Here is a 25,276-nt window from a genome sequence, read left to right on the forward strand (position 1 = left end):
GAGACGTTCCTTTTGCAGGAACGCTCTGGGGGGAGAAAAAAGAAATGAGAAATTCCACAAGTGGATACACTATAGACCTGAAATTTAAAATTTGTGCATCTATCCACAGATGACTAAAATCTACAGGTCTATTATCTTCTTATGTGACAGAATGAATTCCTTTTAACTCCTCACTGGGTTTCATATACTTCATCTCTTTTGCTCCTCAGGCCAGTGTGACAGGGGGAGTTACCATCATCTTTTCATAAATGTTAAAAACAAATCTCTTAACAGAGGAAAAGATTATTTAAAGGTAGAAATACAATTAAAGTGCTGGCATCCTGACTACCAGCCCCAAGCTCCCCTCAATGTACAAGCCTATGTCTATAATAATGGCTTACAATCTTCGGAGGCAAGAATCTTTCCCTGATGATACAAAAGAAACATTGGACCCTCATCCCAGAAAAATGCACATTTATACAATATTTACAATTAATTTAAGAGGTTTATGAACTTCTCCACTACACTCAAAGCCCATTCAACCAGGCTAAAGCCCTCTGGTCTTTGCAGTAAAGTGCAGTGCACTGGCAGAGGCTCAGTGAGGTGCGGTTCTGTCCCCTCTGACCCTTTTTTAATCACTGGAACTCAGGCACCCTTTAAAGCAATAATTGACACAGGCCAACAGTTGATTCTTGTGGTCATTTGTACTTCCTCAAACTCCTCTGGTGTTTGAGAAAGTACAAACACCAGAAAGAGAAACAAACAAAATATTCCCCTAAAACAACTTTAAAGGTTGATTTCAACCCACAAAACTACAAGAAAATGCATATCTTTAGTCCAACCACATACGTGCAGAATCACAGATGACCTGAATGGGTATTCAACTGATAGACCCATTTAGATCTACCATTTCCTATAAGAAGTGGTAATTTTGTGTTTATTTGCTTTCTCATCTTAGAGATATAACTAGTTTTTACATCTCTATAAACACACCTAAGATTGCTGGTATCAAAATACAGTCATGTGCCAAACAACATTTTGGTCAACTATGGGCTGCATATATGACAATCCACCCATAAGATTATAATACCATACTTTTACTCTACCTTTTCTAGGTTTAGATATCTTTAACATGCCGTACAGTTTTGCAGCCTAGGAGCAATAGGCTATCCAGATAGCCGAGGTGTGGAATAGGCTGTATTCCATCTAGGTTTGTGTAAGTATACTCTATGATGTTCGCACAACAATGAAATCACCTAGTAAAATGATTCTCAAAATGTATCCCTGATGTTAAGCAATGTGATATAGTATGGTGTTTGTCCCTCAAATCTCATGTTGAATGATAATCCCCAATGTTGGAGCTGGGACCTGGTGGGAGGTATGTGGATTACAAGGGTGGATTTCTTATGAATGGATTAGTACCATCCCCTTGGTGTTCATGATATTGAGCAAGTTCTCGTGAGATCTGGCTGTTGAAAAGTATGTAGCACCTCCCCCTCTCTCCCTTGCTCCCACTCCTGCCATGTGAGACACCTGCTTCACCTTCCACCATGATTGGAAGCTTCCTAAGACTTCGCCAGAAGCAGATGCTGGCGTCATGCCTCCTGTACAGCCTGCACAACCGTGAGTCAATTAAACCTCTTTTCTTATAAATTACCCAGTCTCAGGTATTTTTTTAGAGCAAAGCAAGAATGGACTAATACACAATCTATGCCTGTAAATTACATAGCAATCCCCTCAGGTGCAGCCTGTGGCTCCAATACTAGTAGCTTATTAAAGGCAAGACAACTATATGAAGGAACCCAACCCCACAGGAAGGGAAGTTCCCATACAAGAGGACTCGTTCCCTGGAAAGCAATACCCTTATATAAATCTGGCAACATACAAAGCATGATACCCAATCAAATGTATTGTCACTGCCCCCAGGCCTTCATATAGATCCAGGATGAGGATGGGGGTAGGGAGGACACTGCCCTTTCTTTCTGCCTAAGTTATAATCTCATGCTGACCCTCAAGCTTCAAAAACAGTTTTTCAGGGAAAACAGAAAAACCAGGAAACAAACGAGACTTCCACAAACCAAGGACAATAAAGGGCCAATCCTTTCACTAGGATGTTGCCAGGAGACCCTGGAGAAACTCCTAGGAGGTCTCTCCTGTTGAGATGTCACAGGCACGTGAACAGCTTCTTCATTCTTAACCCAGTGAACTATGGAGGTTCCTAAGAGTCAAACTGGCCCAGATGGGGTTTGACTCTCCTACTCTCAGTGTCCCCGACCCTCCTTCTCTGTAGTTCATAATAGATTGGTTTTCATTTCCAGAGCACTAGTGGCTTCCTGGTGACTCAAGTCTTGATGCAAATACTACAGTCAAAGTAATGACCTATTTATCTTCTTCACTCTGTGAAGAAAATTCAAAATTTTTGTAACGTCCTACCTTATTTTGTTCTCACAATAAACCTGTAAAGTAGGTGCATTTCTAGTCCACAGTGAGGAAGTCTTATTGTTACACCATAAGCATCTTCACTTTTAAAATTATGGTAAAGCCCAGGGTACAAAAACAAAGAAAGAAATTATAAAACCAAGAAGACTTTCTTATGTCAATTAGAATTCAATAAAGTTAATAAAATTTAATAAAATATGTTAACTGGGCATTTACAACTAAATATTTAAGTTCATTCATTTATATCAAGTCCAAGAGCTAAAGCAAGAAGAGTGAGGGATCTGTGTTACCACTATGAGGGTTTATGATGCATGAGGGGTAAGGGAACATGGGAGTGTGAGAAAGGATTCAAGGCAGAAAAGTACACGCTAGTTCAGACTTTGAACCTGAGTCTCACTGCTTTTAAACCATGAGTGGGAAAGTCTTTCTAAAAGACTGTTGCTGTCTGGGTGCAGTGGCTCACACCTGTAATCCCAGCACTTTGGAAGGCCGAGGTCGGTGGATCACTTGAGGTAAGGAGTTTGAGACCAGCCTGGCCAAATGGCAAAACTCCGTCTCTACTAAAAAATACAAAAAATCAACTGGGTGTGGTGGCAGGCGCCTGTAATCCCAGCTACTTGGGAGGCTGAGGCAGGAGAATTGCTTGAACTCGGGAGGCAGAGGTTGCAGTGAGCAGAGATTGCACCATTGCACTCCAGTCTGGGCGACAGACCAAGACTCTGTCTCGAAAAAGAAAAAAAAGAAAAAAGAAAAAGAAAAGACTGTTGCTTATTTTGAACCACAAGCCAAACAGTACACTTTGGTCTGGTTCGATAATCCTACAGAACTGATCTGACCAATCTATCATCCCTAGAAAATAGTTTGGGGAAAAAAGAATAAATTCTCAGCTTTCACACATTATTAACGAGAACACCATACCACAGAGAAATGCTATTCAACTCTACTCTCTTACCTCCTCTTCAAGATACATTTCTACATGGTGCCACAAAGATCTCTTTGGTAAAGCTACTTTTATGTCATATCAGCCTGTGGCGCAAGTACACCTATGATCTCACTACAAAAATGCTCTCTCCACAGTAAATAAGCAGAGAGCACAGGTGTTTCCTCCAAATGAGTTCATTCATGAAAAAGCCAGTCTCTACAAGAAAAGTGTGTTGAGATGAAAGGAAGAGCAAAAAAGCAGAGCTCTTTAGAGGGCTGTATGTCAAATAGCAACTACCTTCAACTCGCTTCACCTTTTCCAGCTTCGCATATAATCAACTCCTGCCAGAAAATACAGAGTGAACTAAGAAAATGTCCACGAATTAAGATGTCAGTGAACAAACCAGTCAACTAGATGCAAGATACTGGAGAATGACATCACTGTCCGTCTGCTGCTGGTTTCAGGCGGCTTAAAAGGTTGTGTCATTATAGAAGGCTGTACTTCAGCTTGAACTTTCCCTGTAAACTGTGGGTAATAACTGGTAGATCTTAGGCAGGAGAATGGCACGATCCAGTGAGTTCATTCTGGTGGCACAGTGAAAGGTGTAGGGGTCATCGTGAAAGGTCCAGGGTGTTGGGGGCTATTGCAGTGACCCAGGTAAGAGATATGCAATGCCTGGACTAAGGCAGTGGCAATGGAGAGGAAGGAGGAAGAGGTATTTCAGAGGTGGACTCAGTGCACCTGGTGGCAGGTGATTGGCGGTGAGGAAAAGACAAGGCATGTGGGCAATGAAGCAAAAGCCATGAATATAACTTCTCACAGCCTATTAACTATAAAAGAAATTGTAGTACTGTAGAGGACTCATGAGGTTAATTATAATGGAGTTTCACCTCTATTTCCTTACCTTGGCAGCAGAGTTTGATACTCCGTGTGTAACATTTCTGATGAGGCCCCCGACATTTCCATATTTTATCAGTCCAGTAACCCCTTCAGAAACATCATTCAAAAGCCCCATAGGATTGCCAAGAAAATCCACTGATCCCAGGATTCGAGCTGCCTGGCTGAGGAGTTCCTGCCAAATGAAACAAGAAGAGAAAAGTCCAATCAGCATCTACTTATATTTGCAGATACCAGTGTCCCAAGCAAAAAGGTTAGAAATCTATTTTGTCCTCCATTCTCATTACTACAAGTAATTAGCTTTTAATCTTCATCAACTGCAAAATAATCTCCTGTCCTTTCAGGAGCACCACCTAAGCTTCTCCCAATACACGTATCCCAATACACATACTCTTCCAAGCCAGTTAGAAGAATAAAAATAGCTATGAAACAGGAAGCATTCTTATGAGTATTTGCTACTATATACATCATACTCTCCTTTTCATCATGCCTACAAATAGAGAAGTAATCACCAGCAGGGAGAATTATAAAAGGAAAGTGAGGAAGAGAGGTAGATTTGCAGCTCCTCTCATAAGCTGTGGTGTGGGTGGGGGGCCTGAAGAAGGCATGGAGAGACTTATCAAGCAAACCTCCACTGTTTCTTTCTTTCTTTGAAGCAGGGTCTCAGTCACACAGGCTGAGGTGAGGTGGCATCACCGTGGCTCACTGCAGCCTCGACCTCCTGGGCTCAAGCAGTCCTCCTATCTCAGCCTCCCAAGTAGCTGGGACTACAGGCAAGACCTCTACAACCAGCTAACCTTTTTTTTCTATATTTTGTAGAGATGGGGTCTCAATATGTTGCCTAGGCTGATCTTGAACTCCTGAGCTCAAGTGATCCTCCTGCCTTGGCCTCCCACCAAGTACTCAGATTACAGGTGTGAGCCACCATGATTGGCCCCCTCCACTATTTCTATACTTCCAATTGCCTGATCCCAAGTTCCAGTGATATCTGCTGTATCACTTTCCTTAGTTAGGTGGAAATATCACCAATCAGGACAGTCAAAAAAGGAAACGGGGAATGGAGAAAAGGAAGTGAGAATAAAATATATTTTAACTTTGAAAGCTACTAAATTTGATATGATCTTGACCTATCTATTCATTGAAGAATATGCCTTGCCTTTACTTTTTGATCTTTGCAGTCTGGATAATAAATACAAAATGGAAAATGTCCAAGGTGATTTAAAAAATTTCAAGTTCAACCCAAGTGCAGGATCCCATAGACTCTAAGAACATGGGTATAGTTGCTGAAAAAAGGCCCATGCCTGGTAAATAAAAACATTATTTTGTTATTATTAAAGCATCAACTAAACCATTAAGAGTCATGACTAATCTAGCAGGAACCCCTCAGACTAGCTCTGAGGGATGAAACTAACAGCTCCCAGGTCAAATATACTATCTCAGGATTTTCATGACATATACGGGCTTCTTGGGAAGCGACCTGACCCGTAACACAACAGAGTTGAAATGTTTAATTGGGTTCTCAATAGTAATGTCTTAGTAACCAAAATTCCCAAACAACTAAAACAAACATTCTGCTTATGCTCCAGCCAATGAGTACTTCTCCAAGCCTCACCTCCTGGAAATGTTTGAGGATATCATTGATGATGAACTCCTTGGTCTCATAGGGATGTACCCGAGTGAATGGATCTAGATTAATCACAGCGTCTTCAAACCGTATCAAAGGAAATCCCAAGGTGCTTTTTAGGGCCTAATTAGGGAAGAAAGGAAATGACATACTTAAGATACTTAAGTCATATGATGGCTTTCTGTGATACTATAATTCTAGATTCCATTAAAGCTACAAGTCATGTTAACTTTCGGATAAGGGTCAGGTTTTGATGTTTATAAACAAGGATTTTCCCTATAACTATAAAAGTAAAATACTAGGGAAAAATACATATATAGTCGACATATATCACCCAAGTCACATATATCACACAGAAATAAACACTATCAGTTTGTGTCATAATTCCTTTTAGTCTGTTTTGTATCTGTTTGTCATGTTTTACTTTTTGGCTGATATATACCACACACACAGAAAAGTATACTAATCAAATGTATAGTTCAAAACCCAAATGATTTTTCCCAAAGTGAACACAATAATGTAACCACCATCAGATCAGAAAGCAGACTGTTATCCCCATCTTGGAAGCAGCCCACTCACCATGAGCACGCTCCCACTCCCTCCTCCCTCCTTCTTCCCCAAAGACAACCACAATGATGACATCTATCACCACAGGTAAGTTCTTTTGCTTTAAACTGCATATAAATGGAATCATCAGTATGCACTTTGTTGTAGGTGGCTTCTCATAGACAACATTACATATGGGAGTTTCCTAGACTGTTGCATATAGCTGTAGTTTGTTAACGTCCATTGCCATATAATACTCCATTGCACGAATAAAACAATGTATTTAACCACCATTATTGATGAAAAGTTCAAAAGTTGGGTTGTTTCAGGCTTTTTGCTATTATGAATAATGCTGCTATAAACAACACTAGACATGTCTATGGCAGACTAGATAACAGGATCTCACTCTGTTGTCCTGGCTGGAATGCAGTGGCACAATCACAGCTCACTGCGGCCTTGACCTCCTGGGCTCATGCGATCTTCCCACCTCAGCCTCCTTAGCAGGTGAGGCTACATGTGCAAACTACCATGCCCAGCTAATTTTTGTATTTTTTGTAGAGAAGGGTTTTCACCATATTGCCCAGGCTGGTCTCGAACACCTGGGCTCAAGCAATCCGCCTGCCTTGGCATCCCAAAGTGCTGCGATTACAGCTGTGAGCCACTGTTCCCTGCCTAGATATGTCTTTTGGGGCACATTTATGCATTTTTCTTGGACATATACCTGGGAGTGGAACTGGGTCATAAAGAATGTACATGCACAATCTTAATATATTCTGCCAAACAGTTTTCCAAAGTGGTCAAAGCAGTTTTTGCACCATTCAGCAGTCTACAAGATCCCTTGTTATTCTACATCCTCATCAACACTTGGTATAGATCGTTTAAAAAAGAAAAAAAGATATTCTGGCCAAGAGCGGTGGCTCATGCCTGTAATCCCAGCACTTTGGGAAGCTGAGGTGGGAGGATCGCTTGAGGCCAGAAGTTCAAGACCAGCCTGGGTGAAGAAGTAAGACCTTGTCTCTACAAAAAGCTTACAAATTAACTGGGCATGGTGGCGTGCACCTGTAGTCTCAGCCATTCAGGAGGCTGGAGGAGGAGGATCACTTGGACTTTGAAGGTCAAGGCCACACTAAGCTGAGATCATGCCACTGTGCTTAGCCTGGGTGACAGGGTAAGACCCTGCCTCACTCTTTCTTTCTCCAAAACAGAAAACAAAGTCTCTGTTGCCCAGGCTGGAGTACAGTGGCGGGATCCTGGCTCACTGCAGCCTGGACCTCCTGGGCTCAAGTGATCCTCCTGCCTCAGCCTCCCCCTACAGGTACATACCACCACGCCCAGCTAATTTTTTTTTTTTTTTTTTTTTTTGGAGAGACAGGGTCTCGCTTTGTTGCTCAACTCCTGGCCTCAAGTGATCCACCCATCTCAGCCTCCCAAATTGCTGGGATTACCGTGGCTGACCCTGTCACTTAAACAATGACCAAAAACAAACAAACAAAAAAAACCCAAACAAACAAACAAAAAAACACCCAGAAAATCTGAACAGCGTGTAATGGTATCTCAGTATAGTTTTGACAGATAAACTGATGGGTGTGTAATGGTACCTCAGCGTAGTCTCTTTTCAGTTGAGAAGTGAGATTAAGCAACTTTTAAATGCATAAGCCATTTGGGTATCTTTTTGTGAAGTGCTTATTGAAGTCTTTTGCTCATTTTTGTAGTGAGTTCCTGTTTTTTATTTCTTACTGCTTTGTAAGAGTTCTTATATATCCTGTATACCAAGTCCTCTGTTGAACAGATGTGTTGCAAATATCTTCTTTCATTCTGTGACTTGTCTTATTACTCTTTAAATGGTGTCTTTTAATGATCAGACAGTCTTAATTTTAAGGAAATCTGCCTTATCAATATTTTCTGATATGGTAAGAGCTTTCTGTGTCCTGGTTAAGAAATTATTGTCTACACCAAGGTCATAAAGATATTCCCATGTTTACTTATACAAGTTTTATTGTTTTACTCTTCACACTTAAAATCTATGCTCCACCTAGAATTTATTTTTATGTATGGTAGGAGGGAGTGGCCAAGATTCATTTTTTTCTGATAAATATTGGACTAAATAATATTTATTGAAAAGGTCATCCGTTCCACTACTGCAGTATGGCATAAATGCTGTCAAAAGTCACGTGATGGTATTATACATCCATTTCTGGATTCTCTCTTCTGTTTCACTTTGCTCTGCTTTCTATTAATGCCACACTGTCTTAATTACTGTAGTCTTGTAATAATTTCTGAAATCGAATAGGGTAAGCTCTCCCCAACTTTGTACTTTTTCTCCAGGGTTACCTTAGCTGCTCTTTGCGCTTTTCAACTGCAGAGAAATTTTAGAATCAGCTTGTCAATTTGCTTCCAAAAAAACTGCTGGAATTTTCATCAGGACTGTACTGAATCTACAGATCAATTTGAGAAGCAACGACAACTTTACTGAATCTTCCAACTTATTGACATGGTATGTCCCTTCATCTATGTGGGTCTTTAATTTTTCACAATAATGTTTAATTGTTTTCTGTGTAGAGGTCTTATATGTCTTTTGTTGGGTTTATTCTTAGATACCTGTGGTAGATTTAAAATGACCACATATTATTTGCATCTTCTGTCAAGTGGTGAAGTCTATGTTCCCTCCGTCTGAATCTTCACTAGCCTTGTGATTTGCTTCAGCCAACAGGATGCGAGAGATATAATAATGTGTGACCTTTGAGCCTAGGCCTCAAGAGAGCTTGGAGCTTCTGCACTGCCTGTTTTGATGCTTCCACCATGTGAAGAAGCTGGGAGTAGCTTCCTTGAAGATGGGAGACCATGTGGAAAGGGGTTCTTCTGACAGCCAGCACCAATCCGCTGGACATGGGACTGAGGTCATCTCATACCATTTAGTCTCGTTTAACTGCCAGGTGACTGCAGCCATATGAACAACCACTGGTGAGACCAGCAGAAGAAACACCCAGCTAGGTCTAGTCCAAATTATTAACCCACAGAATTGTAAACAAATAAGATGGTGGTTGTTTCAAACCACTACATTTTGGAGTCATCTGTTACACAAAATAGATAATGATACAGTATTTAATGTTTTCTTTCTCTCCCTCCCTCCCTCCTCTTCCCTCTCATCTCTCTCTCCTCCTCCCCCCTTCTCTCTATCCCTCCCTCCTTCCTTCCTTCCTTCCTTCCATTTTTGTAGAGACAGGGTCTCCCTATGATGCCCAGGCTGGTCCTGAACTCCTGGGCTCAAGTGATCCTCCTACCTAGGCCTCCCAAAGTGCTGAGATTACAGGTGTGAGCCACCACACCCAGACCTGTTTTCTTAATAGCCTCCAAATTTTTCTTTTCTCTGTTATTATTGCTGACATGTAGAAATACAACTGTTTTCTATACCGTCTCTAGTGACCTTACTAAATTTACTTATTCTAATAACTTATCTGAAAATACTTTTAGATTTTCTAGTAAACGATCATGTTTTCTACAAATAACGAAGTTTTTATTTTCCTTTCCAACTCCTATACCTTTTACTTCTTTTTCAAAAAGATCATCCTTGACTCATTTTACTGGCTGAACTCCCGTGTAACGGTGAAAGAAGTGGTGATAATGGGTATCTTTCCTTCATCTCAAGAAAAAGCTTTTACTATCTCACCAATTAGTATGATGTTTGTTGTAGCTTTTTAATAAATAGACCTAAACAGATTAAAGTAGTTATCTTCTATTTTTAGCTTGTTGAATTTTTACTGTAGATGGATGTTAAACTTTGTCAAACGGCTTTTATGCATTTTTAAATAATCATATTCTATTTTATCGTGTTGATGTGGTAAAATACCAAATTTATCTGCAAATGTGAAACTGAACGTGCATTCCAGGAAAAAACCCAATTTGGTTATATTAGCCTTCTTACATATTTCTGTTTTTGATTTACTAATATTTTGTTCAGATTTCTTTCTTCTATATTCATAAAAAAGTGCTGGTCTATAATTTTCCATTATTTAATAATTTTTTTAAAAAAATTATAGTTTTCTGGTAAACTTCTTAGATACATTCATAGTATTTTAAATTCTCTGTCTAAAAATACCAACATCCAATTTATCTATGGTTCTGTTTCTAGTGTTTGTTTTTTCTCTTGGTCTCATCTCATCTTGGCCTGGTAATTTGTGACTGAATACAACATTTTGTATGAAAACTTACAGAGACTTTGGATGAGTTTTTAGCTTCTGGCAGGCAGTTAGAGTAAGAAGCATAATGCCTAAATCAACCAGGGTTTGGGTTTTCTCAAGGCTGTGTTTCAGTCTTTATCTAAGTTCTGGCGTGTTTCAGTCCTTATGAGGCCTGGTGTAGTCCTTTAGCAGTCTCAATGAAAACCAATGCCATTCCTCCACTTTTAATCTCCCTAGTACCACAAAACTGCTGAAAAGACTGTTTAAGTTCTTGAGCCTCTTAGCTGCCACTTTTTGCTTGAGTTCTCTCAGACTGTGTCACTTAGAAAACATCAAATATCTCAAGAAAGAAAGTACCTCAGATTATTGGTGTTTGTTTTCTGCCTGTCCCTTCTCTGTAAGATATTAGCCCTTCAATTACCAGCTCTCTTAGTAGCAATGAAGTCTAAGTTTTGCTTTGCTAGCCCCATGAGACTGCCAAAAGCTTTACTTGCATTCTCTGCCTGTTGGCAGCTGCTTTCTGCTTGGCTTCTTCACCTTTCTCCCCACACTGCTTACAAATCAGAAAAAGTCTCAAGAATAAAAGCAAAATAAATGTTGGGCTCACCTTACTGAGTTTCTCTCCTCTCATAAATCTTGAACTCTCCAGTCCTGGCTGTTTCGGTAGCTTTCCAATGGCTTCACATGGACACTCCCCATCCCCGCCCCCACCATCTGTCTTTTCTTGAAGTTCTCAACTAGCCTGGGTGTGCTATAAGCTGGTTAACAATCTCTGGATATGGGTCTATTTTCTGATTATATCTTTATTTAAAATGATTGATATTTCAAGGTGTTTACAAGGCATGCCAAATACTCTTCCTTACTGAATATAAAAATACTTTTTCATGCTAATATTACCAGTAAATCTCTGATTCACTTGGAATTTATCCTTACATAAAGTGTCAAGAATAAATCTAATTTTATATTTTTTCTATTGTGATTTAGTATAATAGCACTATTGAAAAGTCTATATACTCCCCACTGAATTAAAGTCTCTTTATTATATATTAAAATTTCATATGCAACTTAATGACATTTCTATTCTGTTTTCTTACCTATAATCTTTTTGCATGTGTCTTCTGAGACTGCCTTGAATTATTTTGGAGCAAGAATAAATTTAATTGAAATTAAATCATATAATGGAAGAAAGGGTGAAATTTTTTAAAACCAGGGAGAAGGGAAAACTTTTTTGTGACTCAAAATTCAGATTCAAGACTATACTTTCAGGGATCATTTCTACAGTTTGTTACTAGAGAATTTCTCTGAACATGTAGTTTTCAAAAAAAAATTAGATTCGAAACAGCAAAAGACTAATAAATTTGACAACATAAAAATAAACAGCTCTTGTATAATTAAACACAAACACACACACACACGCCAAAAGCAAAGTAAAAAGACAAAAAGCTGAAGAAAAAATACTTGCAACTTTCACCAAAGACATAACTTTTAGAAAGAGCTTCTAAAATTAGAAGAGATAAAAGACCTGACAGAAAAATAGACAAGTGACATAACCAGACAGTTCACAGAGAAAAATCTGGACCTTTAACATACAGATCAGGAAAAGAAGAAGTAGAATAAAAGAAAACAGAAATAGGCAGAGAAGCAACAGAGCAAGAGGAGAACCAGAAAGGACAGATGTCAGGAACAGGGAAGTCAGCAGTGTCAAAATGGCAGAGGATGCTACAAAGATAAGGCTAGAGAGCAAGGTCACTGGATTTGGTGCCTTGGGAAGTCACTGATAACCTCTTGCTAAGTAATTTCAGAATATTTTAGAGATTAATAGCAACTTCAAGTTGAGCTGGGCCCAGCGGCTCATGCCTGTAATCCCAGCACTTTGGGAGGCTGAGGTGGGCAGATAACTTGAGCCCAGGAGTTTGAGACCAGCCTGGGCAACATGGTAAAACTCTGTCTCTACAAAAAAATACAAAAATTAGCCAGGCATGGTAGCACGCACCTATAGTCCCAGCTACCTGGGATGCTGAGGTGAGAGGATCACCTGAGCCCAGGAGGTTGAGGCTGCAGTAAGCTGTGATCGTGCCACTGCACTTCAGCCTGAGTGACAGAGTGAGACTCTGTCTTCCCCACCCCCCAAAAAAGTCCAACATCAAGTTAATTCAGCCTAACTCTCCCTCTCTCTCTCTCTTTGGTAAAAATAAAACAAGAAATGTTAAGTGGATGGCCTAAAGTCATATGGCTAGCTACCTGATTTTAGACTTGAATATGTGCATTTTCACAATAGCAACTACCTATTAGGTAGAAAGCTTGAAAGCCAGAATAGAGGATATTATTTCTCCTGAAAAATGTTCTGCTATTCATTCACCCATGCCTCACCCCACCTCATGGTGAGTGATGATAAAGTACGTGAGCAGGCCTTATTTTCCTCATTTCACTGGCGGAGAAACTGAGTGAACGTTCAGTAAGCTCAACTGCTTTGCTTAGAGCCATAAAATAAACACGCTGGGAAAACAGGGTACTGACAATCAGTTCAGCACTCTGTTTTGCCAATACTACTTTGAGCGTTACTTTATTCTCAGAGAAGAGAAAATGAGATCAAAACAAAGGCTTAAGGTAAAAAGCTTTTATACCCCAACTTCGTCCTTGCAACCAAATATTAAAGAAGAACCACACAAAGTAGCAAAGACTTTGAAACCTCTACTGAAATGTCAAAACCTTCATCATAGACACTACTATCTTTCTGAATGACTAAGGTGCTTGGTCTGAATCGAGGAAATATTCTGGCCCTTAAGTAAAAGTTATCCTTACCTAGTCATTTACTGCTTTTGGGACTCCACATTTGAAAAAGCTGAGATATAGCCCAGTGGTATGAATTATTCTGCCACCTTCAGGTTAATCTGGTCAGTCAAAGTCGATGAGATGAGGGAACGAGCCAAACAGGGCTTATTCTTGTAGTAACTAAACGACTAATCAAATACAGTAAGTAGTATACAAAGTTGATGCTTATTTACTCAAGCAGCAGACAGTTTCCTGTTATAAAATGGATTTTGGAGAAGGCAATCCTGTGTTCATAAGCTCCTAATAAAAATAGGAAACTGTCTATTTCTACCTCCCCACACGAAAACTGCTGAAGTCTTCCAGAAACTTCATCGAGTTGAAAGAAGAAATACCTGTCTATATACCATAAGGTCTCAGATCCCAAGCTGTTCCCTCGGCCATGTCCTTTCCTTTCTTAGTTTATCCTGCACTAAACAAAACTGTCTGGAATTCATTCTTTAAAGGTTTATTTATGGTACATAGAGACTGTTTATGTGAAGCAGGGTATTTGCCTATTTCCCTCTTGGGACAATGTTTAAAACTACAGGGATATTTCCCTCTCTGGCACTTTCTGAAATACAATTAACAATACTGGATCTTTTTTCCTTTTAACAAATCTGGTTTTTATTTAGGGAGGGAAGGAAAAAAGTAAAGGGTCTGAAGTTTCCCAACAAATTATTTCAAGCCTTTGAGAAGACAGTTTTAGGCTTTTTAAATAGTGTCTTTGTTCGAAACTCCCCCTAACCCCCACCCTCTCACTCTGACCATTAAAATGTGGGTTTTCTTCCAAACTAGATTGCTCAATTAAAGCCCTTCTTTTGTAATACCCCAATGCTCTAAATGGAAAAAGGACTGCTGTAGGCCACCTCATGAAACCTTTTAAAGGCTCCTGGCCTCTTTTGATCTTTAAAAAAAGCCAAAAACACGTATAAACTACCTGGCATTTTCAATATCACTCTGCCACTTTCTAACACGCAAACTTGGGAGAATGGAGAGAATGGGGAGTCAGGCAGGAATGCTGTGCTTTGGTCTCTGCATTTGTGAAATGGGACTATTATCTCCCCATTCTTCCATCGCAGAGTAAGGAATCCAATTGAGATAGCAGATGTGAAACTGCTTTCAGTCCTTTTGAACAGACACTATATCTGGCAACAATGTACCCTCAGTGTAAACCTGAAGAGACTTCCCTCTGAGATTTCTGACAGTCACTTCTGGCCTGGAGTCAGGAGAATCAAGATAATTATTCCTTCAATACCAAAGACGTGGTTTACCTTTTAGTCAGGCTCTCGTGACTCCTGTTCAGGGACAGGACTCCATTTTCTAAGCACATACTTTTAGCCATTATATATTCATCTAAAAGAGCATAGTACCCTTTCTAAGAGCTACTAATAAAGGCATATTACTCTGTTAGAAAACTCTTTGAATAAATGACATTATTTTATGAGTCCCAGACTCCACTAGGAGACTCAAGACACAGTAAAATGTGACTCCCACAAGCTGAGAATTTAACTCTTTAGTCCCAATTCCCCGCACCCTGCTGGAAACATTAACTTACTATACTCGGCGTGCCCCCCACACACCTCATCACATGGCTGCTCCATGTAATTGTTTCACAATGATTTGAAAAATGCCCTGAAAATGTTCCTTCAGTTCAGTGCCAGATGAAACATTCAACTGAAATGATTTCGTTGATTGTATGCCGAGCGCACGCACAACCATCAGGTAACTGGGGGGGGGCGGGGGCTGTAGCTACTTCAACTGCAGAAAATCAGACTGCTTTTCTCAGTCTGGGGAGTTTTCTGCTGGGAGCAATTTGAAGGGAATAGTGAGGTGTCTGTGTTTCTTAGTAAGATGATTTTAAAAACAAGAAGTCTTCAACCCTCAGGAAATGCTTCACATTGGTTTGCTGGGCAAGTGCCAAGTGCTCTGGGTGAATATATACTTTATCAAACAAACCCATTCCAAAGGTCACACAAGTCAAGTGGATACTTGTGGATATTAGCAAGATAGTGGTTTTCCCATGGTTTTCCCCTCACTCCCATGCTAACTATAAGTATCTTTAATCTCCTGGGAAACATGAAATTAAAGCGAATGAAACAGACAGGGCAGTGAGTGAAGGGCACGCTGCACTCTTCCGGAGATGGCTGCAAGAGCCATTCCTGCTCCAGGTCCCCACCAGCACTCCCTGCAGCTCGGCCCCAGTTTGCCACCCCAATGCTGTCACCCTTGCCCTACCCTTACCCAAATGTGATCTGATGTTGACCAGACTACTGTCTCATTACCTGTGTGTCGATTTTAGAAGCTGTGAGTTGGCAGACATGGCCACATGAGGCCCACACATGTGTTTTGTTAGGCCCACAAGGTTTAAAAAAAACAAAAAACTTGAATTGGTTGCCAATGTTTAAAAACCAGGAGATTCCACATAAAAATCCAGATTTCCGGCTTCTCTTTAAAAATCTGAAGATCTGGAAACACCAGGTTCACATTCCCCCATGACAACAAGCGGCTGGAGCGGGTTGTGGCGGCCCCTTCAGATGGAGCAGGCACTCCTGGTCGGGCAGACACGACACCACCCCGGTGTGCAGCTCCACTCACTGCATCGCCAGCACAGCTCCTGCGGGCATCTAAGTTAGGACCCTAGACTTACTTCTTATCTGCTCATATCTCTAGCTGTTCCTGCGCAAAAAGATGACTATCTTGTAGCATTTTAGAGGAGGCAGCATGGGGCAGTGAGAAGAGTCCTCGACTGGTGGTTAGTAGGAAGATGGAGGTCTTGAGTATCATCTTTAAGTGCAACAGAATGAAAAACCAGAATGAATGGGTCCAAGCTGCAGGGGACTGACTTTGACTCAAACTAAGGAAAGACTTTCTAACACCCCTGGATCCATTCCTGCTCCTATCACTTCCTAGCCACACAGGCTTGACTAACAAAACACTTTGAACTTCAATTTCCCTGTCTACCAAGCAAGTACATCACTGAGGACTCACAGGTCTAAAATTCTCTGGTTCCTTATGTTCTATGGGGAAGCATAGTATAGTGAAAAAAAAAATAGACTTTAGAGTCAGACAGGCTTGGATTTGAATCCCAGCTTTCTTCCTCAACGAAGATAAACTTTATTGCTGAAAATGAAGATGGTGTTCAGGCTGTGTCCAGTAAGTAGTCATCAAGATGGTCTAAGGGTTTCATCCTGATGTGGTGGTAGAGGAGGACACATCCCAGTGGGTAAGTGGGCTGAGTCTACGTTAAACACTCCTAGTAGACAATCCTAGTGACAATCATTCAAAAAGAGGTGGATACTTAGGAAGAAAGAAGTAGGAAGGTGAGCAGGCCTCGGGCTGTCTTGACTTTGCTTTTTCTCTTGATCCTGGACACAACTTTAGGAAAAAGGCTTTTATCTCACTGAGGTAAGCCAGGAGCTAAACAGAGAGCAAATGGGTTTTACAGAATTATCTGTGAATCTCTTGAGCTACTCCTAGATCTTTGGCAATGTCATATTTAAGTTTTTTTTTTTTTTAAAAAAAGACAAATACACGTAAGTCAATAAACCTTCTGAAAAAGGAAATCTGTAAAAATAAAATGTCTGCTATGAATGATGATGAGGGACAAAAAAAAAAAGCACACACACACACACAAAACAACAACAAACAACAAATAGTAAACACACTCATTCTTTTCCAAGGAAAGATCATCTAAAAAAATTTACCCAAATAGCAGCTCACCTTAAGATCCAATGGGAGCTTGTTGGAGGTGAACACACTTAGCTTGATCTGAGGAATGCTGATTTTTAGATTTTCAAAGTAGTATCGAATTGGTGTTCCACCTTGCTCAGCTGTCTTTTCATGGAGGTTTTCATCATATTTTTCCACCTCTGGTACAAAGGAAGAATTAAAAAAACAAAAAAGAATTTCTTAGTCTCATGATCCAAACACTTGTATTCACATTGAAAAAAAATCATCAAAAAAAGGAAACCATCTATCACTCTCAATTTAGTTTGTGAGGTTACGGTGACATGTATAGTATTCTGATGCCATTCTTTGTGAGAGTAGATCTGTTTTATGTTGTTTATCAAAAAAGATTAGCACGTTAACTTGTGCCTCCATACCATCCAACAGATGTCATCTTTGGAAAAAATCATCCAGATGGAAAAGCCAAAGGACACAGGTGTATTTGTTAGCAATGTTATTATCAATGACCCAGATTATCTAAATTTATTTTCCTAGGATCATATCCAAATAAGGTCTTGGAGTGCAGTGTAACTGAATCAAAATGAGTATCACCAATTCATGAATCTGAGTGAAACATAAATGCCTGAAAAAGAATCAGGCTGCGGGCTGTAAAGACGTAATATCACTACAAGCAGCACCCTGTCTCCCAAATGGTGGACATTCATTTAAATAGGACAATCAAGGCAGATTTTTTTACTTGCCATCTCATGAAATAAAAGTAGTAGCATGGGCTACAACACAGCAATGTGCTCTTTGCACTTGATGCTGTATGCACATCCAACTGGGCAGCATATTTTGCCTTGGCTTCACGTGCCTTGGAAATAAAACCAGAGAGCTTGCACATACCTACTTATCAAACACATTTATGTTGTAAGCTATTATCAGTGCTACTTACAGAAAAATGATACTGCAACAGAGACCTGCCCATTTATGCTGAGAAGCGGAAACAGCTACAGACAGGATGGCAGGTACTTTAAGGAGCAGCAGGACTGGGCTTGTGGATCTGAGGGCTGCATGCTGCCTCTGTCCCATCCCATCAGCACTGGTGACAACATACCAAAAATATGGGAAGCAACCCCTTAGTCAGCTCCCACTTCAATGAAAGGCAGGCAAGGATTTTACAAAAGTCTAAATCCATGCTTGAGGAGAAATTTATTACAGCAACTTATAAGAAAATTTACAAGAAAAGCATGTCGAATCAAATTTAAAGTAAAACTTCCCAGGAAGGTACCAAAACAGAATGGATACCTGGCAGGCAGGCTCCCAAGTGGCTGTCTGAACACAAATAAACACTGGCGTTCTAACCCAAAGTGGAAAACACAGCATTAAACAGACAGGATCTTGCTCTTGATCCCAAATACTCTTAAAGCTTAAATTCTAAATCTGGGATAAAAAGAACAAAAATATTTTTCTTGCATTGTGTCTATGTATGTACATGTGTACACACATTCCCAGTGATTTTTTTCTCAAACCAATATGGGCATATAAACATAAAAGCCTCTTTCTTATCATTTCTTCAGGCTCAATATTTAGTTTAGGCTTCAAAAGACTGAGTATTATTGACTTTTTTCTAAGCTGTATACACAGCCATGAAAAGCCCATCTAAGAGCGGAAGGAAAGGCTGTGATGAGGAATTGAAAAGAAGCAACAGCTCAATTATTTCTGTAGCGCTGCTGGAAACCTGGGCTTTTCAATAGCTTATCTTACTCCCTTCTACAAAGAAGAGAGTAAATAAGTAGAAACCTTTGTAATTACAGAAAGGCACAAGGGTTTGGATGTCAAAAGTTAATGAATTGAGGCTAGCCAATTTTATTTTCTCAACTAAACCAAAGGAACTGCCAAAGGGATTTCTGATTCTTGGCCTGGAGTGTGTTTAATAAACAAAGGTTAGGAAACAAAGTGGTTTGCTAAATGACTAACATCATTTCTGTCATCCTAGAGCAGATGAATCAAAAAAATGCAAAGCAAAGAGGAATAGTATACTGCTTCCCAAAGGTGTACCACCGGATACTCCAGGATTCCAGAAGACCCTCTGAATGGCTCCTTTAGTTCACAGAGATAACTCAGACAAGTAATACTTTGAAAAAGCACAACTGAAACACAAGCCTTAGCTTCCTAGCTCAGGCTGAGATGTGGAAAGGGAGCCTATCAGACACCAAGGGGCTACCTATTTTTACAAACAGACTCAAAAATACCATCTTTGGACCAATTCCCAAACACAGACATAGAACATTCAACATTACCTGATTCTGCTTGATCGTAGCCAAAGAAACTTAGCAGCTTGAGGAGCAGCTTCTCCTCAATTTGCACTGTGAATCTCTGAGCTGTGATCATCAGATGCTAGAGATAAAGAAATTCTGGTTTAAAGTGTGAACACCAGAAGGAACATTCATCTGTGCTATTAAGAAGGCCTCAATGACATAGTATGCTTTCATTAACCATGTGGCTTTATAACTACAATGCCAAGTTATTTCTGGGTTCTCTCTCTTTATATTGTTATGATTAACTAAAAACTCCAAAAGATGTTTAATAGATGGTTTGCCATTCTATTGTTTGGTTCCCAGGCAATCTGGGCCTCATTAGTCAGGATTCCAGCCTCAGATGCACTGTGGTGGATGAACTTTATGGTGTGTGCTCAGATGGATGGCAGCTAATTTAAGGAGCAGCATGGCTGGGCTTGTGGATCTGAGGGCTAAAGGCAGGCTTGGTCCCATCAGCACTGGTGATAAAGGACCAGAAATACGGGAAGCAACCCCTGGTCGGCTCCCACTTTTCCAGAGTTTGCTGCTGGAACAGCTAGCTTGTGCGTGGAGACCCCTCCAAGAAAGAAAGTTTATCATTTGTAACTATCTGCTTTTGGTAAACAGTGTGGTAACTTAGGTAGCAGCACGTCTGTCTCAAGGTCAGACCCATCATAGCCCTTTCCCAATATTTTAGGGTTATTCTCTCTCTCTCTCTCTCTGTGTGTGTGTGTGTGTGTGTGTGTGTGTGTATGTGCGCAGGTGCACATCTCACTCTATCACACAGGCTGGAGTACAGTGGCGTGATCGCGGCTCGCTGTAGCCTCAAACTCCCAGGCTCAGGACCTCCCACCTTAGCCTGCTAAGTAAGTAGCTGGGACTACAGGTGCTTGCCACCAGGTCCAGCTAATTTTTGTATTTTTTATAGAAATGGGGTTTCACCATGTTTCCCAAGCTGGTCGCAAACTCCTGGGCTCAAGAGATCCACCCGCCTTAGCCTCCCAAAGTGCTGAGATTACAGGTGAGAGCCAGTGAGCCCAGCTGGGGTTATTCTATTTTTAATAATAGATCTGGATCATGCCTGGTCCTGACCTATCTAGAAGATGCTATACTTTCCTACAGTGACTTCACTCTGATGAATATGGACTCTGGCCCATATGGATTCAGTACTATCAAACTGTCACCTGCAAGATCACTGAAAACACAACTGAGAATACAAAGGGCCAGAAGGAGGAGTTCCTGTCAATTCCTCCAAACAATCTCTTATGTCACATGTGGCTTAACCCTGCAGAGCTATTCCCATCAGCACCCGGCACTGCTGCTCTGAGACTTGGCTGTGAGAGAACAAATCAACTTTCCAGCATGGCATCAACCCACCAGCCTCCTCCACCAGCCCACCTTGTAGATGTTGGTCAGTGCACTCTTACTGGGGAACTTCACTGCGTTGACTTGCACAGCTGGGCCGGTCTCGATGACCTCATTCTCATTGCTCAGGGGAGTCACATAGAGCATGAAAGGCTGCGTGGTACCAATGAGCTGATTGTCCACCTACGGCCACGGAAAGGTAGCAAAGCAAAAACAAAAACAGACCAGTGGCTCAGTTTTCATTTTTACGCTTGAGTGGGGCCTCATAACGCGCAGGTTGCTCAGAAAGTACCCTTGTCATTTCTCCCGATCTCAGTAGCAGCTCACAAAAGGGCAGTCATAATAACAGACGCTAAATTTCATTAGGGGAGTGCTTTTCTAAGAGAATAGATTTTGTCTTCTCACCTCAAAAAAATAAGTATGTGAGGCAATACATATATTAGCTCAATTTAGCCATTCCACAACATAAAAATATATTTCCAAACATCATGTTGTACACGATGAATATAAACTTTTGTTTGTTTGTTTGTTTGTTTTGAGACAGAGTTTCATTCTTGTTGCCCAGGCTGAAGTGCAGTGGCGGAATCTTGGCTCACTGCAACCTCTGCCTCCTGGATTCAAGCGATTCTCCTGCCTCAGCCTCCTGAGTAGCTGGGATTACAGGTATGCACCACTATGCCCAGCTAATTTTATATTTTTAGTAAAGACAGGGTTTCTCCATGTTGGTCAGGTTGGTCTTGAACTCCTGATCTCAGGTGATCTGCCCACCTTGGCCTCCCAAAGTGCTGGGATTACAGGCGTGAGCCACCGTGCCCAGCCGACTATATACAATTTTCATTCATTGGTTAAAAAACCAACTATTGGCCAGGTGTGGTGGCTCACACCTGTAATCCCAGCACTTTGGGAGGTTGCGGCGGGTGGATCACAGGGTCAGGAGTTTGAGGCCAGCCTGGCCAACATGGTGAAACCCCGTCTCTACTACAAATACAAAAATTAGCTGGGCATGGTAGTGGGCCCCTGTAATCCCAGCTACTCAGGAGGCTGAGGCAGGAGAATCGCTTGAACCCAGGAGGCAGAGGTTGCAGTGAGCCGAGATAGCGCCACTGTACTCCAGCCTGGGCGACAGAGAGACTCTGTCTCAAAAAAAAAAAAAAAAATCAACTATTTGAAAAAAGTAATTTTTTAAGTCCAAGACCTGCTGAATGAAAAAAAAAATTTAATTAAAAAAATAAAACAGGTGATACTATGTGCGAAGCTCCATGCTAGCCACTTCATATGCATGATCCCAAGTCACATCATACCTGTAATGCTGGTGGTTAAACTAAGGGTTTGCTGCAGTCCTTATGACAACTTCACGAGCTCTGTCGTTATATCAAAGATGAAGAAGCTGAGAAGAGAGGCCCTTGCTTAGGGTCAGTGGCAGAACTAGAACTCGAATCCAGGTCTGTCTGACCCCAAGGCCAGCACACCTAAACACTATGCTATCCATGCTTCTCTCTCGCTCCAAATTCCTTCAAGACAATTTAAATTAGAGAACCAGGAGCTCAAATGGCTACCAAATTGTAACAGTTTCCTCTACCAAAGTCAACTCCCTTCTCAGGAATGAAACAATTAAGTCAGTGGCATTAGGGTTGACTCTATTTACGCAGCCCTGATCAGTGCCATCACTGAGGACACTTGCCACACTCAGACATGCATGGATGTCTAGAGGCTCCTTGCAGGAAGCAGCCATCTTCCTGTTCTGTCTCACATCGAAGTTCACCACCAGGAAGAGGAAAGAGGAGAGAACATCTTTTTGGGTACCCCTAAGAGACCATCTGCAGGTACTTTCCACACACCCCCTATCATATCACTTCCTAAACCCCTAAAGGCTAGGTATTATTCCTCCTCATTTTACAAACAAGTAGACAGAAGCTTAAAGAAGTTAAATTATGTTGGCAACAGAATGCGACTCCGTCTCAAAAAAAAAAAAAAAGAAAGAAAGAAAAAAAGTTAAATTACTTGCCCTCATTTGCACAGCTTGTAAGTGGAAGAGGTGGGATACAAATGCAGAGATTTCTGGCACCGACTCCTCTGACCTCTCCATTGTATTGCAGGGATTTCCAAACAGACATTTTTGTACAACCGGAAATGCTTTCCTTCGGTTCGTTCTCAGGGCAGGGGTAAGGGCAAGAGACTTGGAGTGTTTTTTCCTACTTCCATTCCTTCCTCCTACGATACGATGTATTCTCTATACAGCAGCCAAAGTGATCTTTCAATAAAATATAAATCGAGTCATACATCCCCTTCCTTTACACTCTTCAGTGGTGTCCCTTTCCCTTAGGATAAAACCAGACTTCTCACCACAGCCTCTAAGGCCTGCATGAACCGGCACCAAATTCTCCAACTTCATCACACACCACTCTTTCAGGTTCCCTACCATCCTCACCTGAGCCTCCTTATTGTTTCTAAAATGTGGGGGTCTCTGAATTGCCTGAAATGGTTTCTAGTGACCATCTCTATGGTTTGCTCATTCTATTCCTCCAAGTTTCAGTTCAGCTCTCGTTTCCTCAGGAAGATCTTCCTGAGCCACTTTTTCTAAAGTAGCACTTTTATCTTAAGTAGCTATTCTTTACAGCAGTTATCACAGAATGTCATTATTCATTTGCTTGCTTGCCTGCATATTTATTGGCTGACTTTCTCTCTAGGCTGTTGGCTCAAGAGCAAAGCCTGCATTTTTGAAGTCACAGCCATATCTCCAGAACCTAGTACAGTGTCAGGCACACACTTGATGCTCAGTAAGAATGGACTGAATGAATGAATCATTACCTATCTCATCCAAATATGAAATGGCAATAAAGGGCTCGACCATATTGTCTTCTACTTTGTTCTTTCACTAAACACATCTGACACAAGGCGTCATAACTGAGAATTACTAACTCTAGCTAGTTTTATTCTCCCAATTAGATCCGATGCTCCCTAAGGAGAGGATCTCTATTTTCTATTTTTAAAAATTCCTTCTTGCAGCACTGCAACCACAGTAAAATACAAACCTGCTTATTTTCTATGATTTGCAGCATACACCACATAAAGAGGTATTATAGGAAAAAACAACTTTTTGGCCAGATGTGGTGGCTCACGCCTGTAATCCCAGCACTCTGCGAGGTCGTCAAGGTGTGCAGATCACCTGAGGTCAGGAGTTCAAGACCAGCCTGGCCAACATGGCGAAACCCCGTCTCTACTAAAAACTACAAAAATTGCTGGGTGTGGTGGCGGGCACCTGTAATCCCATCTATTTGGGAGGCTGAAGCTGGAGGATCACTTGAATCTGGGAGGCGGAGGTTGCAGTAAGCAGAGATTGCACCACTGCACTCCAGCCTGGGCGACAGAGTGAGACTCCGTCTCAAAATAAATAAATAAACAAACAAACAAACAACTTTTTAAAGTAAAGAATAAAGTTAAAGAAACTAATGAACAGCAAATGGTTCCTTGAATTGTCTCTGTAAGGTCGAAAAAAGGAGGACAAAGAAAAATAGCTGCAAGATATTAACTTTCTATCTGTGCACAAATAAACAGGATACAATTAGCCTGAATTCTCTGTTATTCGTGATATATAATAAAAGAAAAATTTCTTCTGAAAAGAGGTTCTGGTCTTGACAATCTGGATGGAACTGCACGACATGTTAAGGGAGATAAGGAGTCCCAGTCATGGGAGACACTTTGCACACACTCCCAGTATGGATGTAGTTTGTCCATTTGGGAAAAAGAACCACAGTCTGGGGCTTTGGATTCTTCTTCTGGAAATGTCTACCAGGAACTAGTTTCCTGAACATATTTAAACTTTGATGAAGGTTATAAAGGAAAAGCGTTCCAAGTATGATGTTACAAACAGATAGAAGTTGTTTTGATAGCACAGTAACAGTACTCTGCCAAAAACTGTAAAGGTCAACTTTTTCAGAACTCCGAAAGTTAGTAAAAAACTTGCGACAATCTAAGGAGCATTTATTCAAGAAAATAAGCTGAAACTCAGTGAGAACAGGGAGCTCTGTGGCATTTTAATTTGTCCTATTCTCTTTACCCCCACCCCAGCTCCACAGTAGCCCTGAAAACCAACGGCCCTACAGTCACACTGAAAACAAAGCAGTCCTAGCAGACACTCCAGGAGCCAGAAGGAATCTGCAGCTCCCCCAGCAGTCCCATCCCCAGACTTGTCAGTATTTGGCTTGTCTGGCATCTCTTTCTTTCCTGATATTAATAATCTGTGTCTTCTCTTTTTCTCCTGCTCAGACTGGTTAGAGGCTTATTAATTTTATTGACCTTAAATAACTATATATATATATATTTATATTTAGTATTTATTTAGTATATATTTAGTATTAAATATATATAAATATATATATAAACTATATATATTTATATATAGTTCTTTATATATAAATATATATATTCAAAGAACTATATATAGTTCTTTATATATAAATATATATATTCAAAGAACTATATATAGTTCTTTATATATTTATATATAAACTATATATATTCTTTATATATATAAACTATATATATATTC

The 25,276-nt window shown here is 40.6% G+C and overlaps 1 protein-coding gene and 1 pseudogene across 6 annotated transcripts in view; one reads left to right on the forward strand and one right to left on the reverse strand.

Moving 5' to 3' along the window:
• The window catches only part of VPS13D (vacuolar protein sorting 13 homolog D), a 282,547-nt gene that overhangs the window by 91,646 nt on the left and 165,625 nt on the right, over positions 1-25,276 (reverse strand). For 5 of the 6 annotated variants that reach the window (XM_054438655.2, XM_054438652.2, XM_054438651.2 and 2 more), the window contains 5 exons: positions 20,761-20,910; positions 19,366-19,462; positions 17,117-17,265; positions 5,850-5,984; positions 4,245-4,412 (listed from right to left, as the gene is read on the reverse strand). In XM_054438655.2, coding sequence (XP_054294630.1) covers positions 4,245-4,412; positions 5,850-5,984; positions 17,117-17,265; positions 19,366-19,462; positions 20,761-20,910 — 699 coding nt within the window. Of the gene's footprint in view, positions 1-4,244; positions 4,413-5,849; positions 5,985-17,116; positions 17,266-19,365; positions 19,463-20,760; positions 20,911-21,967; positions 22,979-25,276 lie in introns of those variants that run through there. The other variant, XM_063659624.1, reaches the window with a different exon arrangement.
• LOC129022847 (small nucleolar RNA U3) lies at positions 11,836-11,914 on the forward strand (annotated as a pseudogene).

The sequence above is a fragment of the Pongo pygmaeus genome, chromosome 1, assembly GCF_028885625.2.
Source record: "Pongo pygmaeus isolate AG05252 chromosome 1, NHGRI_mPonPyg2-v2.0_pri, whole genome shotgun sequence".
NCBI classification, from domain to species: domain Eukaryota; kingdom Metazoa; phylum Chordata; class Mammalia; order Primates; family Hominidae; genus Pongo; species Pongo pygmaeus.